Below are 13,157 nucleotides of genomic sequence, written 5' to 3'. Positions count from 1 at the left end.
CCTCCCTTACTTCCTTCCCTCCTTCCTTCCTTCCTTCCTTCCTTCCTCCCTCCCTCCCTCCCTCCCTTCCTTCCTTCCTTCCTTCCTTCCTTCCTTCCTTCCTTCCTTCCTTCCTTCCCTCCTTCCTTCCTTCCTTCCTCCCTCCCTCCCTCCCTCCCTTCCTTCCTCCCTTCCTTCCTTCCCTCCTTCCTTCCTTCCTTCCTTCCTTCCTCCCTCCCTCCCTCCCTTCCTTCCTTCCTTCCTTCCTTCCTTCCTTCCTTCCTTCCTTCCTTCCTTTATTCCTTCCTTCCTTTATTCCTTCCTCCCTTCCATTTACCAGTTTGTCTTCAGAGGTTCCCGAAACACAATAGAAAAAATTATATTTATTATTCACTTACTTCATTGCCCTCCAATTCAAAAAACTCAAACTTCATAGAAATTCTGTATTGGGTTGGTGCGACCACCTGCCACACGCAGTTTTTATTAGGAGGATACTCCTTGGGCCAGCCTGGAGTGGTTATGGTGCCATTAAGTTTGGTAAGAAGTCCGCCACAAGCCGCTAGAAGGAAAGAAAAGGACAAGGTTTTCCCCTAATAGAGTCATCCTCTTCTTAGCACCTTTTCATTGATAATCAAACATCTCAGCATTAAATTTCAACCATCTTCCAGATTTTTCAAAATCTAGAAAGCTGCAGTCTCTCTTCCTTAGTTTTTAGTACAACTATTTTAATTATCTAATCCCATTCATAAGGTGTTAATTCATAGCTTTGGAACCAAGCAAATTATGGCTGTATGACATTTCAGATCACTTTAAAGTTGGAGAAACAGTATAAAGAAAACTGGGTGTCAGTAGTCATATCTTTTAAATGGGTATAATAATATCTACACCATACAGTTGTTATGAGAATTAATGGAAAGATAAGCATAAAGCACAATATAGTCCAATGTAGTAAGACCAAAATCAACTGCTTATTTCTTCAAATTCTTTTCCCCAAGATAAACTACTCTTGGAGTTACCTGAGCTAGTAAGCAAAATTAACTAGAGTAAGTAGGTCATTTTGGTATTCGAAAACTCCATTTAAAACTGTTTTCTTTCCCTTTTGAATGATCTGTTTAAAAGGGGTACTATTTAATATGTTGCTTCTCTTCCTTATTGTTAGTCAAAGCAAGTTAAGGAAAGGGAACATATATTGTACAAGGTTTGTAATTAATTTCCCGGGAGTCAAGAGTTACCTAAAGTAACTGGTCTCTTTATTTAACTGCCTTTGGGTATATATGTGCATGTCTGTGTGTGCGCGTGTGTGTATCCATATATGTATATTACTGTATTTATAAATGTATTGTAAACACTAACTGTACTTTCATATTTACCACTTTTTGGTAAATTATTATAAAGTAAAATAATTATTTTTAGGCACCACACAGAACTAATAGTCATGCTACTTTATTATTGTGTGGTATACAATGTTCTCTGCTTTAAAGATACTTCATTGCCTTCATAACTGTGTCTGTTTTATTCAGAGAGCAGACTAGCAGTTTAATAGATAGGATGGAAACTTTTGCTGAAGAGAAAACTTTAAACTTTTAAGAAGAAACAGAGAGTCTCTCACTTTTTTATTTAGGTCAGTTAAGGGTAAGACATTTATTCATTAAACAAGTAAGTCTGCCACATTTGGCACTGTTACGTCCTGTATTACAGTTACAGTAGGAACAAGGTGTTCATTTTTGGGGAGCTTACACTTACATTTTTGTGGGAACCACCAAAAGTAAACTTAATAAATACATAACTATAAGTAATGTGAAACTGCTACAAGTTCTATGAAAATGATTTTGGCAGATATGTTGAGAGAATAAGGAGGAATAGAACAGAGGAAGGAAGATCGGTCCATTTATTTTGTAACTTAAGTATGGGGCCTGTAATGGGGTGGAGCAGGGGAAATGAGGGGAAAAAAAAAGAAGCAGCTTTAAATTCTGAAGGAAGAGATCATAAGACATGGTAACAAAACATTGTGTAAGAAATATCATCTCAGAATGTGCAGAGGAAATGGAGAAAACATAGCAAAATCTCTTTGTTTATGAATCATTTATTAATAAAACACATTTAGCTCCTGCTTTGTGTTTATGCTAGATGCTAGAGAAACAAAAATAATTCAGACTCAGGATTCTACACTTAGTAAGGGAGACGGACCCATAAACTATGTTAAGAAAAGGTAAAAATAAATGATGGATGGATGGATAAAAATCTAGATCTAGACAGAGATAAAAATAGAAATAGATATATAGAGAGATGATACAGATAAATAGAGCAAGAAAGAGAGAGGCAGAGAGAGGAGAAATAAATAGAAATAAATTTAGATATAATAAACAAGGTGGTCTGGTAACTGAAGGAGGAAATAACGGGTTCTATAACAAGCACCCAGTCAAGGTTTCATGTTAACTAGGACTAAAAACTGAGTCTTACCATTTGAGGAAAGAGGTTACTGTAGAGGCAAGGAAAGGACAGAGGGAGGCAGAGGGAAAGAGAATGAGAGGGTATTAAAGAAAGAAGGAATGGGGCAGCAAAGAGGGAGGGGGTCATCAGTCAGGGAGCTCCACGTGCAGATGTGGCCCTACCTTCACAGCTCCTCTTGTCAGGTCCCAGCTCGTAGCCGGGCTCACACGCACACTGATAACTGCCCAGTGTGTTCAGACATCGCTGCTCACAGCCCCCACGGTCAGGCTTGGCACACTCGTCTTCCTCTACAAAGATGGCGGGAGACGTAGAGAACAACCAGATAGAGTGTTGTGTTTTACATACTAAGGTATAAAATTTTTTGCAAATATGACACTTAATAACTCTGAATGAAACGAAGACAACTGATTTTTTCAAAAGAGGAGCAGAAATGATTTGCAAGCCCTTGACAGACGGCATACTATAATTCACGTCACTGCAATAGAAGAATTGCATAAAAACCAAGAGAAGGACTAGAAACTTACAGCAGTGCCAACTGAAGATCACCTTATCTCCGACAGGTATGTGGGTTTTGGGGTTTTTTTTCTAATTTTAAGGTCAAAGGGAATTCTTACAACATAGAGAATGTCCAGAATAAAATAGAAAAACTTATTGGAAAAACAGTTTCACTTGTTGATTTCATTGTATAGTTTGCTAGATATCCAGAAAAATGCTTTTAAAGAAATGCCATTATTAAGAAACAGCTTATGGTAAATATAAATTGAAAGAAAATTCTGAAACCTATTGGACATCTTTAAATGTAAAGTATTCAGTGTTTTTTATATAGACATATTGGTCCAGGAAATATAAAAATTCCATATTTTGTAAATACATACACTATTTGATTGTATATGGACACATAAAAATGTATATTTGAAAAATATATACGTATGAAAAATATACACTATTAAAACAACATATAGGACAAGGTATTCCCTAATCTCAATCCCCAGGAATAACCTAGTGTGAGTTAAGAAAATAGCAAACCATATTCTCTGGAGAAATTCTGCACCGGCCAAACTCCGGGCATTTTTGATAACCAAATATATAAGCATCACCGGAGAGAATCTTGATGGTATGTTTCTTCTACTATAAAGTACTACAGAACTAATGCATGTAAATGTACATTTTAATGAATACTTTGAATGCATCTAGTGAAAGTACTAGTGTTCTCTGCTTTTCAAATCATATGATGAATACCTAAGTAATTCTCAGGGAAAACCCATTATACTGTTCTTTAAATAATGAAACTGTTGGGTTATTAATCACAGTAAATTTTGACGTACACAACTAAGACCATCATTTATCTACAAAAATCAATGCAGAGAAAATTTTGTTTCCTCTCCCTATAAAGCAGTTTTATTTTACAATGTCACACTTAATGTTAAGTGCCTAAGAATTTCCTAAATGCAAATTTGATGCTATTTGTACCAAAATGGCTTTCTTTTGGGGGTGCCTGTGTGGACAGTTGGTTAAAGGTTTGACTCTTGGTTTCGGCTCAGGTCATGATCTCAGGGTCCTGAGAGCGAGCCCTGCGTCGGGTTCCATGCTCAGCATGGAGTCTGCTTAAAACTCTTGCTCTCTTTCCTCCTCTCTCTCCCAAATAAATAAATAAACCTTTAAAAATAAATAAATAAAATGGTTCTTTTTACCTCAGTAATATACAGCAAATACGGGACATGAAAATATACTAAAATTTGGTTATGTAATTTAAAATTAAAGCTGATCAATAGTAATTTTTTGTCAAAAAGGCATTTTAGGTATCAGAATATTCTGCTAAGGAGGCCAAAAATTATTTCCAACGTGGTGGAACATTATTCTCTATAAGGTGGCTTAGAAATGTTATCATCTGGAAATACATTGATGAATGACTTCTTCTGGTTACGAATCTTATGTTTATTACATTGCAAATGTTTCCCGCCTGTCTAAATTCCCTTTCTGGATTTTGCCATTTTGGCTATTTCATAAAAATGGATGGTACAATATCCTAATGGGGTTCCGACCCTGTGCTGCAAAGTTCCAAATTCCAGGATTTTACCAATAACCTTTTACCATCAACAATCACTCAAATATCCCTTATGCCCAGTGCATTCTTAAGTTCCAGTATAACCTTACTGTAGTTCTCTCTTAACTCAATGTTAAATATCACCTTTATCCCTAACAAAGAAAACCTCACACTTTAAATTACTTCAAATTACCTTTAAAAAAATTGGCAGCAAACCCTGCCTTGTTCACAGTTCCATCAGAAACAAATTTCATCCACAAGGTATTGGAGGTAGATCTGATATCTTCAGGTTTATCATAACCACAGAAACGCCCTATCAAAGGGCTATTTTCACTGGTTCCGTCTCGAACTTCCAGGTAGTCATAGGCACAGTTGTCATGTCTTTCAATCTGCGACAAAAAAAATATGGGAAGATATATCTAATTAATAGACAAAACAATTTTTGCTGAGAGAGTGTTATGTATTCTTAGTGCCACAGTGCTGACAGGGTCATATAACAAGTTACTTACACAAAATGAGAGCTTTTCTTGTGAGTGTGCATGGCAATATCTATACCCCCCATGTTTAAATAAAGGGCTTATTTTTCTGGTAGACAGACACAAAAGTCTATGGAACAGTGCATCCACACACGCCACAATCAGCAGAAGTTAGCTGCCTTAAAAAACAAATACAAGTAGTAATCCTTTGGGGAAAAAAGAGCTAAATAAAATCCAAACTTAAAATTAAAAATCTGGGCCAGATATTCCATAAGCAATGTATAATTTGTTCTGAAACATAAAAATTGCTGATAGTTCATCAACAAAACTGTTATCCTATTCACAGAGAAGCTTGATTCCAATTCTGTTGATAAATATTGCACTGTTTAAAGTTATAAATGTCTTTTGAAAGGAAAATTTGATAATATAAAATTACATACTTCCCCCTAGTCTATGAAATTGTTTAACCATAGTCAGCATAGCTGTAGAAAGACTGCCGTATGTAGCATCAGCACTGGCTACTCCCTTCTCAAGGTAATATGGCTCTTCAGGTGAGCCATTTTATGCCAACACACTCCTTCTAACCCATAGAACCTGCAGGAACTCAATCTCTTTCCTTAAACAACTAAATGCAAATAAAAGCTCAGGCCTACTGAACTTTATGAAGAACTTCCTGTTCATGGACCTATGTTTTGGCCCCAAACTTCTAAAAACAACAAACCAAAATTTACAAATAGTTTTTCAAGTTATAAAACAATTTCTAAATAAAGTTCTTAACTTTTTTTCCCGCAGAAAATGGCTATTAGCCCTGACTCTTAGATATTTAAAGCTAGAAAGCACAGACATCTAAAATTAATAAACCGTGAGAAGTATCACATCTTGTCAACTCACATTCAACATATAATTCACTAATTTATGGAATTCTTCTATTAAAAAAATGACTGTCAGAGAATACATTCATTCCATGGGACCATGACCTGAATGGACGAAACTGTTGGATACAGTTGGTTGAAGACTCTATTTCATGATTTGTCAAAACATTAAAAATGAGAATATTCAAATTAGATAGCATAAGGACAAATAGAAAACAACAGATTTTGAAGGACAGATTAGATTAGAACTAATTGCTATATTTACTGCTTTCCTTTTCCCAACCACAAATCAGGGTTCATTCACTCCTTCAACAAATATTCAGTGCCTATTCTATGCTAGGCACTCTTCTCACTGCTTGGGGTGCATCCCTTAGCAAAATAACAAAGAGCCTCGCCCTCCTGGACCTTACATGCTACTGATGGGTAGAGAGCAAAGGGATAACAAACAAGATACATAATGAAATCATAAAATATTAGCAACCAAAAAATTCTATGGAAAAAGATAACGTGAAACAAGATGAGAAGTATGAGAAGTGGGGAAGTAAAGTTTATAATTTTAAAGTTTATACGGTCAGTAGGTACTCATTAGGTTTGATTTACAAATTATTTTTTTTCCTAAAAATGTATTCTCTTTGTCGGTGTGAAATTAGGGGAAAGAATGGGAAAATGTTTACTATAAAGAGTACTTCATTTGTAAAGCATATTTTTAAGACTACAGCTGTTTAAATAGAGAGATGGCCTGGGAGAGCTAGCGGTGACACTAGTAACTTAATCAGTCACCAGGGAGGACAAGGCCAATGACCAGCTATATTATATGCTATCTTCTCTCAGCCTTTAATATATTCCATTCAAAATCAGAGTTCTCTATAAATATGAGAACATTTCCAGATGGCCAAAGGCCTTTCTTCGGTCAAGGGGACACATACAATAATAGCCCAAACTTTCCAGGTATAGACTTGATAAAAGAATAAGCACCACTGAACTAGTGAGAAACTGTAGGGAAAACACCAAAGGTCTCAGCAAGCTCTCCTCACCTGTCTGAGCAGCACAGAATGAACTGCTCCTGACTCAGGAATCATTTTGGAAGAAAAGGGAAAGAATGAATTAGAAGAAGAAAGGACGTGAGAATACACAATAAAGAAAAAAGCTGCTTTTCACAGGTCAACTAAGAAAAATAAAATTGGTTCATATTATAAGCCATACTAGAATAAAAAATAAGAAGACTAATTAGAAAGGGTTTTTAATTACTATTTTCAGGAGATAATGGCTTTCAAAAATTACCGTATTAACAAGAAAGAAGACAAGACAGACACTACCAAAAAAAAACCCCCCAGAATTGTATTTCTTTAGTGATTGAAAAGAAATAAGATAATGGATATGTCCCTGTACATAAAACTCACTCTGTTCTTTTAACAGGTATGTAATAGATCTCTTTAAATTTTAAGTTAAAGTACCTGTATATTTGCTGGTTACTTAGTAAAAAATTCGAGGTTTAATATTTTATATGATAAAGAGCAAATATTTCATGCGTAAAATGCACAAAAATGGCCAATTTTAGGATTACTTCTACCAGTACCTATTTATGAATTACATATTACTTACATATTAACTACCATGCACTTTGTATTAGGGGTAACTCAACAAAAATTTACACTGTATTTTCACAAAGTAAATGGCACAGTTGTTCAACTGCCTAGAAAATAAAATGTAGCTCATATATATGAATTTATGATATTTAGAAATGCATTATCCCTTTACAACAACACTCCTAGATACCTTATCAATGACCTCAGTGATCTTTACATATTTTCAGGTGAACTGCATTAATTCTAATTGCAATGCAAGCACTCCATCTACATAAGAGTAATGATGGTGAACACAAACGAAAGTTTGAGTTCTTTTAATTGTGTCATTTATGTAACATTTTCTCCGGCTATATCAATTACTTCATCAATTGATATACAGAAGGGATAGAAATAAATCTGACTGAAGCTAAAAAGTGGATAAGTCCACTGGTGTTTTGCCAGTACGCTCCATGAGAAAAAAGAACACCAAAGTCAATGATTTATAAAAACAAAAAAAGAAAAAGCAGTTTCTTCTTGAGTTACAGCATGGACACAGTTCATACCTGGAACCTGAATGCAATGTCATGCACAATTACACATATAATAAATATGTTTTGATAAGGATGATGCTGATTTATTACAGACTTTAAGATAATCAGAGCATAAACCATATACAAATGTGGCAAGTTTATCGTAATGTAAACAGACCTAATATGTCCATATAGAACACAAGGAAAGTGACAGTAAGCTCTGAACAGTTTTTAGGAAACTGAAATTTAAATGATATTGGAAGGAGATTCAAACACACAAAAACGGAAGAATGAGTACAAAGATTAGCCAGAGGGATTAATATTACATTTCATTACTATGTGGAGCTCATGCCTTTACTGGCAGGTTAGAAAAGAAGCATGAAAAAGTTGAGTGATGTTTATTTACCAAGAACTAAAATCAATTAAATGCAACCTAAAGTAGTCAGCCTCTCATTCTAAAACTGCAAACTAGTGCAGAGCTTTGTGGTCAAAAGAAGGGACCATGCCCAGGCTTAGGATCCATTCATACACTTTGCCTTCATTTTAGAATCAAATTTCCAAATAAATATTACAAAATATTTTACATCTAATTTTAATTACATCTACGTAGTTGTCTGTAAAAAGCTCTGAAGACTCCACAACTTGCAGATAATGATTTCAATAAAAGCTGTCCCATACTCCATGAAAAAACTAAAAATAGATCGAAAAAATTCTCCATTTGATTTGACAGTCCCACTTCGGGGAATATATCTGAAGAACTGAAAGCAGGGTCTGATAGAGATATTTGTACCTTCATGGTCATACCAGCATTATTCACAATAATCAAAGGTGGAAGCAATCCAAATGTCCATCAGTGGATGAATGAGCCAACAAAATGAATGTTCTTCAGCCTTAAAAAGGAAGGAAATCCTTTCACGTGCTCCAACAAGGATGAACCTTGCGGATATTACACTGAGTGAAACAAGCCGGTCAGAAAAAGACAAGAATTAAATGATTCCACTTACATGAAGTATCTAGAGTAGGCAAATTCATAGTGACAGAAAGTAGAAAAATGGTTGCCAGGAGTTGGGGGTAGGGGAGAAAGGGGAGTTGTTTTGGGTATAAAGTTTCAGTTTTGCAAGATGAAGAGTTTTGGAGACTGGTTGCACAATGTGGATGTACTTAACACTACTGAGCTGTACACTTCAAAATGGTTAGGATAGCAAATTTTTTTTATGTTTTTTAAATTTTACTATAATAATGAAAACAACCCTCTCCTATGACTGTTAGAATGTAGTTTTAAAATATAATTAATGTAATCAACTACATAAATGATTAAACTTTTACAAATAATATAATTTAAAATGGTATACACAGGGAACAATGCTAAAGTCATTATTTTTTGCTTTGGAAGAAAAAATGTTCAAGAAAAGTATGACTAAAGACAATGTAGATTAGCATTCATCATTAAAAATTAATTTGGGGAATTTCCATATCTGTGTGGATTCCCCACATGTATACTAATACATACACTCCTGTTAAAATTACAAAAATAAAAATAAATTAATTTTAATAATGGGAAAAATCCATTAAAGCCTAAGACATAATGCTATCGACAAAAGGAATTTTGGAAAAAAAGGAGAAAAGCTTAATAATGGATCATTATTTTAAACTGTGTTACTATCACATTTAATATTTCATTATTTAATATTATTTTATTATTATTATTTAATATTATTTTATTATTATTATTTAATAGTAGTTAAGATTAACACATAGATCATTACAGCTCAAAAATGGAGAGAAAATGTGTACATTCAACCATTTGACAATGAAAATCATGAGCCTAGATCAGGTCTATTTTCAAGTGACTTGGCTTTTTTAATGCTGCCATTCGATTTTTTTCTTTCATGACACACTTTTAACTCACTCTTAAATTTAATAAATATTCACTGAAAACTTACTATTGCCAGAAAATACACACTTGGCAGTATATAAACAGTGGTGACTAAAACAGATGTGTCCCTGACTGACAAATGTATGTTGGTTAAACAGCACAAATGCACAAATGAAGGTAGTTATAAAGGGAAAGAATCAATCATATGAGAGAATATAGATGCCTCCCTCTGCTACCAGAACGTGGGTTGAAGAGTGTACAGGCCATGGAATTGATTTCAGTCACAGTGCTACTAATTATGAACTGTGTGACCTTGGGCAAGTTTATTTAAATGAACACATGCTAATCTTTCAGGGTAGAACTATAGCCTAAGCCATAAATTGGAAGAGCTACTTAATTCTCTTTTAAGTCATCAACCAATATATATTCTTAGCCAAACACCCAAAAACAGTACATGGCAAACAGAAAAATGTTAACTAATTAAGATCTCTTTGTCTTGGCTTCCTGGGTCATTTAAAAGACTACTTAACTTAAACAATATAAAATATTTAAAGGAATTAAAGGATTACTTTTAGTCGGGCAATCCTCAAAGTGTCAAGATAAGAACTTTAGCACATAGTTTATAGTTGTGCAGCTTGAAGCAATGATGGATAAAACTACTAAACATTTGTGATTTTCATAAGGGAAGCATTACCGAATCAGAGTGTGTAGAAAGGCTGACAAGTACCTCAAACTTAATACCACTTAAATTAATGTATGTGGGGATTCAATGTAAACATAAGTAAGCTCTGGGCTTATTTCACTTCTTTTCTGCTTTATTGACATTTCTTTGAAGTTGTTACTATAAACATTTCCAGTCTCCCAAACTTTTTCTCTTCCGTATTTCTGCACACTGAAAGTGCTCAAGCAAACAGTAATATAGAGGTTTCTTTACAAATAACTCCAAGATGATTTCTGACATGATCTACATCCATGTACAAATCCACAGTACCGGCATTAAGAAGCAATATGTCAGTAACTACTAGAGAAGAAAAAGTTTCCCAAAGGGCGTAATTACAGATGTATCAGAACTCTATTGACCTCCAGATAGTATCCTTTCCTGCTCAAAGACACCTGAAATTCATTAACAAAGACCCTTGTTCCGATTTTCTTTCTGTACTCACATTAAAATCTAAGTAGCATGAGGAGATAAAGTCAGAACACAAATTCACAGAAAGGTATAAATAATAGATAACTATTAAGGTCTTTACAGTAGATTTCAACAAAATGATGGGCAAATTTATCTTAAAGCCCCTTTTATATGAAAGGGGAGAGTGTAACATAGAGAATAAAAGTTACAAAAATGGAAATAGTTTTTGAATAAAGGCAGACTGATATCAACGAAAAAAAAAAACGTTTTGTCAGACAAAACCACAAAACACTGAGAAGTGCTGAGGACTTTTTTTTAATTATACATTTTCAAAATAAAATGTAAAAGCTAAAGATTGAAAATATATTATGTAAATAAAAATAAATTGATATAAACAGATACAAATCAACTAAATGAAACAAATCACCTAATGACCCCTAGAACAAATTAAAAACATATACACAGTTGATTCTCAGTATTCCTGGTGTTTAAGTTTCATCAAGTTGCTGAAAACACCGAATTAGTAAATACTGATTCATGGCTCCTGGGAAAATACAGAATTAGATTCTTGTGAGCTTCTGGTCACAAATCTTTTGTCAACCAATCAATATATAACCTTGTTTTATGTGTGTTTCTGTTTAAAAACACCTTAATATATGTTACCAACTCATTAATACTCACAGCCAACTGCATTGTAACGCATGCCTGAACAATGTTTATCTAACACATACATTTTCTTCATAAGGCATATCATAGCTGGGGATGTGCATGTCAGATGACTCAAATATTTTGCAGCTCTGTACATGTCCATGAATGACCCAGAAAGCACCATGAGTATTGATTTGGGGGTTACAAATAAATTTTAGTTAGTAGGCAAGTTTGCAGATACAGAATCTATGAATAATGAATATTGATTATACCTGGATTTTGATGCTGTTTTAGTGCTTGATTATATGATAGTAGGTTAATGGCATAAGATCATTTCCCTTATCTACAAGATTTAGATGATATATTAGAATATCTCTAAATTCCTTGTCACTTCTGAATTTCTTAGAACCTAGGATCTATCTAGATTGAGCCATATGGCATATCAGGTCCTACATAAACTAAACTTTTCTTAGCTATCTAGGCTTGTTTCCTTCTGCATGGAAATTTATGTATCTTTGATAAAGGAAGGATATATTAATTTCTACCCACGAATCATCACGCACTCTCACACTCTCTTACCTATAATCCATCCATTTGTTCATCCGTCCCATCATCATGTATTAATCATGCATCTAGTGGTGTTGGAAATATGGTGATTGACAAGATAGGTTAAGACCCTTCAGTGATCATATTTTAGTGAGAGAGATAGCAGCCATGTAAATGAACAGATCCATAACATAAATTCCAGTAGGTGTAAGTACAATAAATTAAAATAAAACAGAATAATGGTTTATAGACTTGTAGGTAAGAATATATTTTAAGCAGAGTTACCAGGCAAGGACTTTTTAAGAAGGCAATGATTAAGCAGAGATCCAAATGAAATGAGAGGAATAAAAGCATAGATTTAGAGGTAGAAGATCATCAGTGACAATCAGTGACAAACGGTATAAGACCAAATAAACTCGGTATTTCCAAGGAAGAGAAAGAAGACCAAAGAGATTGGCTCAGAGGGAGTGAGAAGGAGCTTGGGACCAATTGTGGGTTGCCTTGGTCCATGATCATTGAGTCTGGATTTTATTTTAGGTGTGATAGAAAACCCCTGAAAGATTTTTTTAAAGATTTATTTATTTATTTTAGAGAGAGAGAGAAAGCACATAAGCAGGGGGAGGGGCCAAGGAGGAGGGGCAGAAGGAGAGAGAGAATCCCTGCTGAACATGGAGCCTGATGTGGGGCTCGATCTCACAACTCAGATCATGACCTAAGCCAAAATCAGAAGTTGGCCACTTAACCGACTAAGCCACAGGGTTGCCCCCCCAACCCTGAAAGAATTTAAGCCTCGTGTTATGATATAACTCATATTGTAAAAGTATCCCTCTGGCGGCTATGGATCAGGTATGTAGGGCAAGAGCAGAGACGTGATGTTCTCACCACGTTCTAAGACAAGGGGCAGCAGTGGGAACACAGTAAGGGTCAGAAAGCTGGGATACAGTGGTCATGTATGGGGCATTGTTGAAGACAGTGCAAATGAAAAATGTTACCTGACTGACCTCAGGGTTTAAGAGAAAAAGTGGAATCAGGGCTATTTTT

General features: G+C 34.8%; 1 protein-coding gene across 4 annotated transcripts in view; it reads right to left on the bottom strand.

Annotated features, from left to right (window-relative positions):
- The window catches only part of TLL1 (tolloid like 1), a 203,636-nt gene that overhangs the window by 39,740 nt on the left and 150,739 nt on the right, over positions 1–13,157 (bottom strand). For all 4 annotated transcript variants that reach the window (XM_026485645.4, XM_044379240.3, XM_044379241.3 and 1 more), the window contains 3 exons: positions 4,668–4,863; positions 2,592–2,717; positions 378–538 (listed from right to left, as the gene is read on the bottom strand). In XM_026485645.4, the coding sequence (XP_026341430.3) occupies positions 378–538; positions 2,592–2,717; positions 4,668–4,863 (483 nt within the window). The remainder of the gene's footprint in view (positions 1–377; positions 539–2,591; positions 2,718–4,667; positions 4,864–13,157) is intronic.

Source organism: Ursus arctos, unplaced genomic scaffold (assembly GCF_023065955.2).
Source record: "Ursus arctos isolate Adak ecotype North America unplaced genomic scaffold, UrsArc2.0 scaffold_11, whole genome shotgun sequence".
NCBI lineage: Eukaryota > Metazoa > Chordata > Mammalia > Carnivora > Ursidae > Ursus > Ursus arctos.
This window is presented reverse-complemented; position numbering and strand designations above follow the sequence as displayed.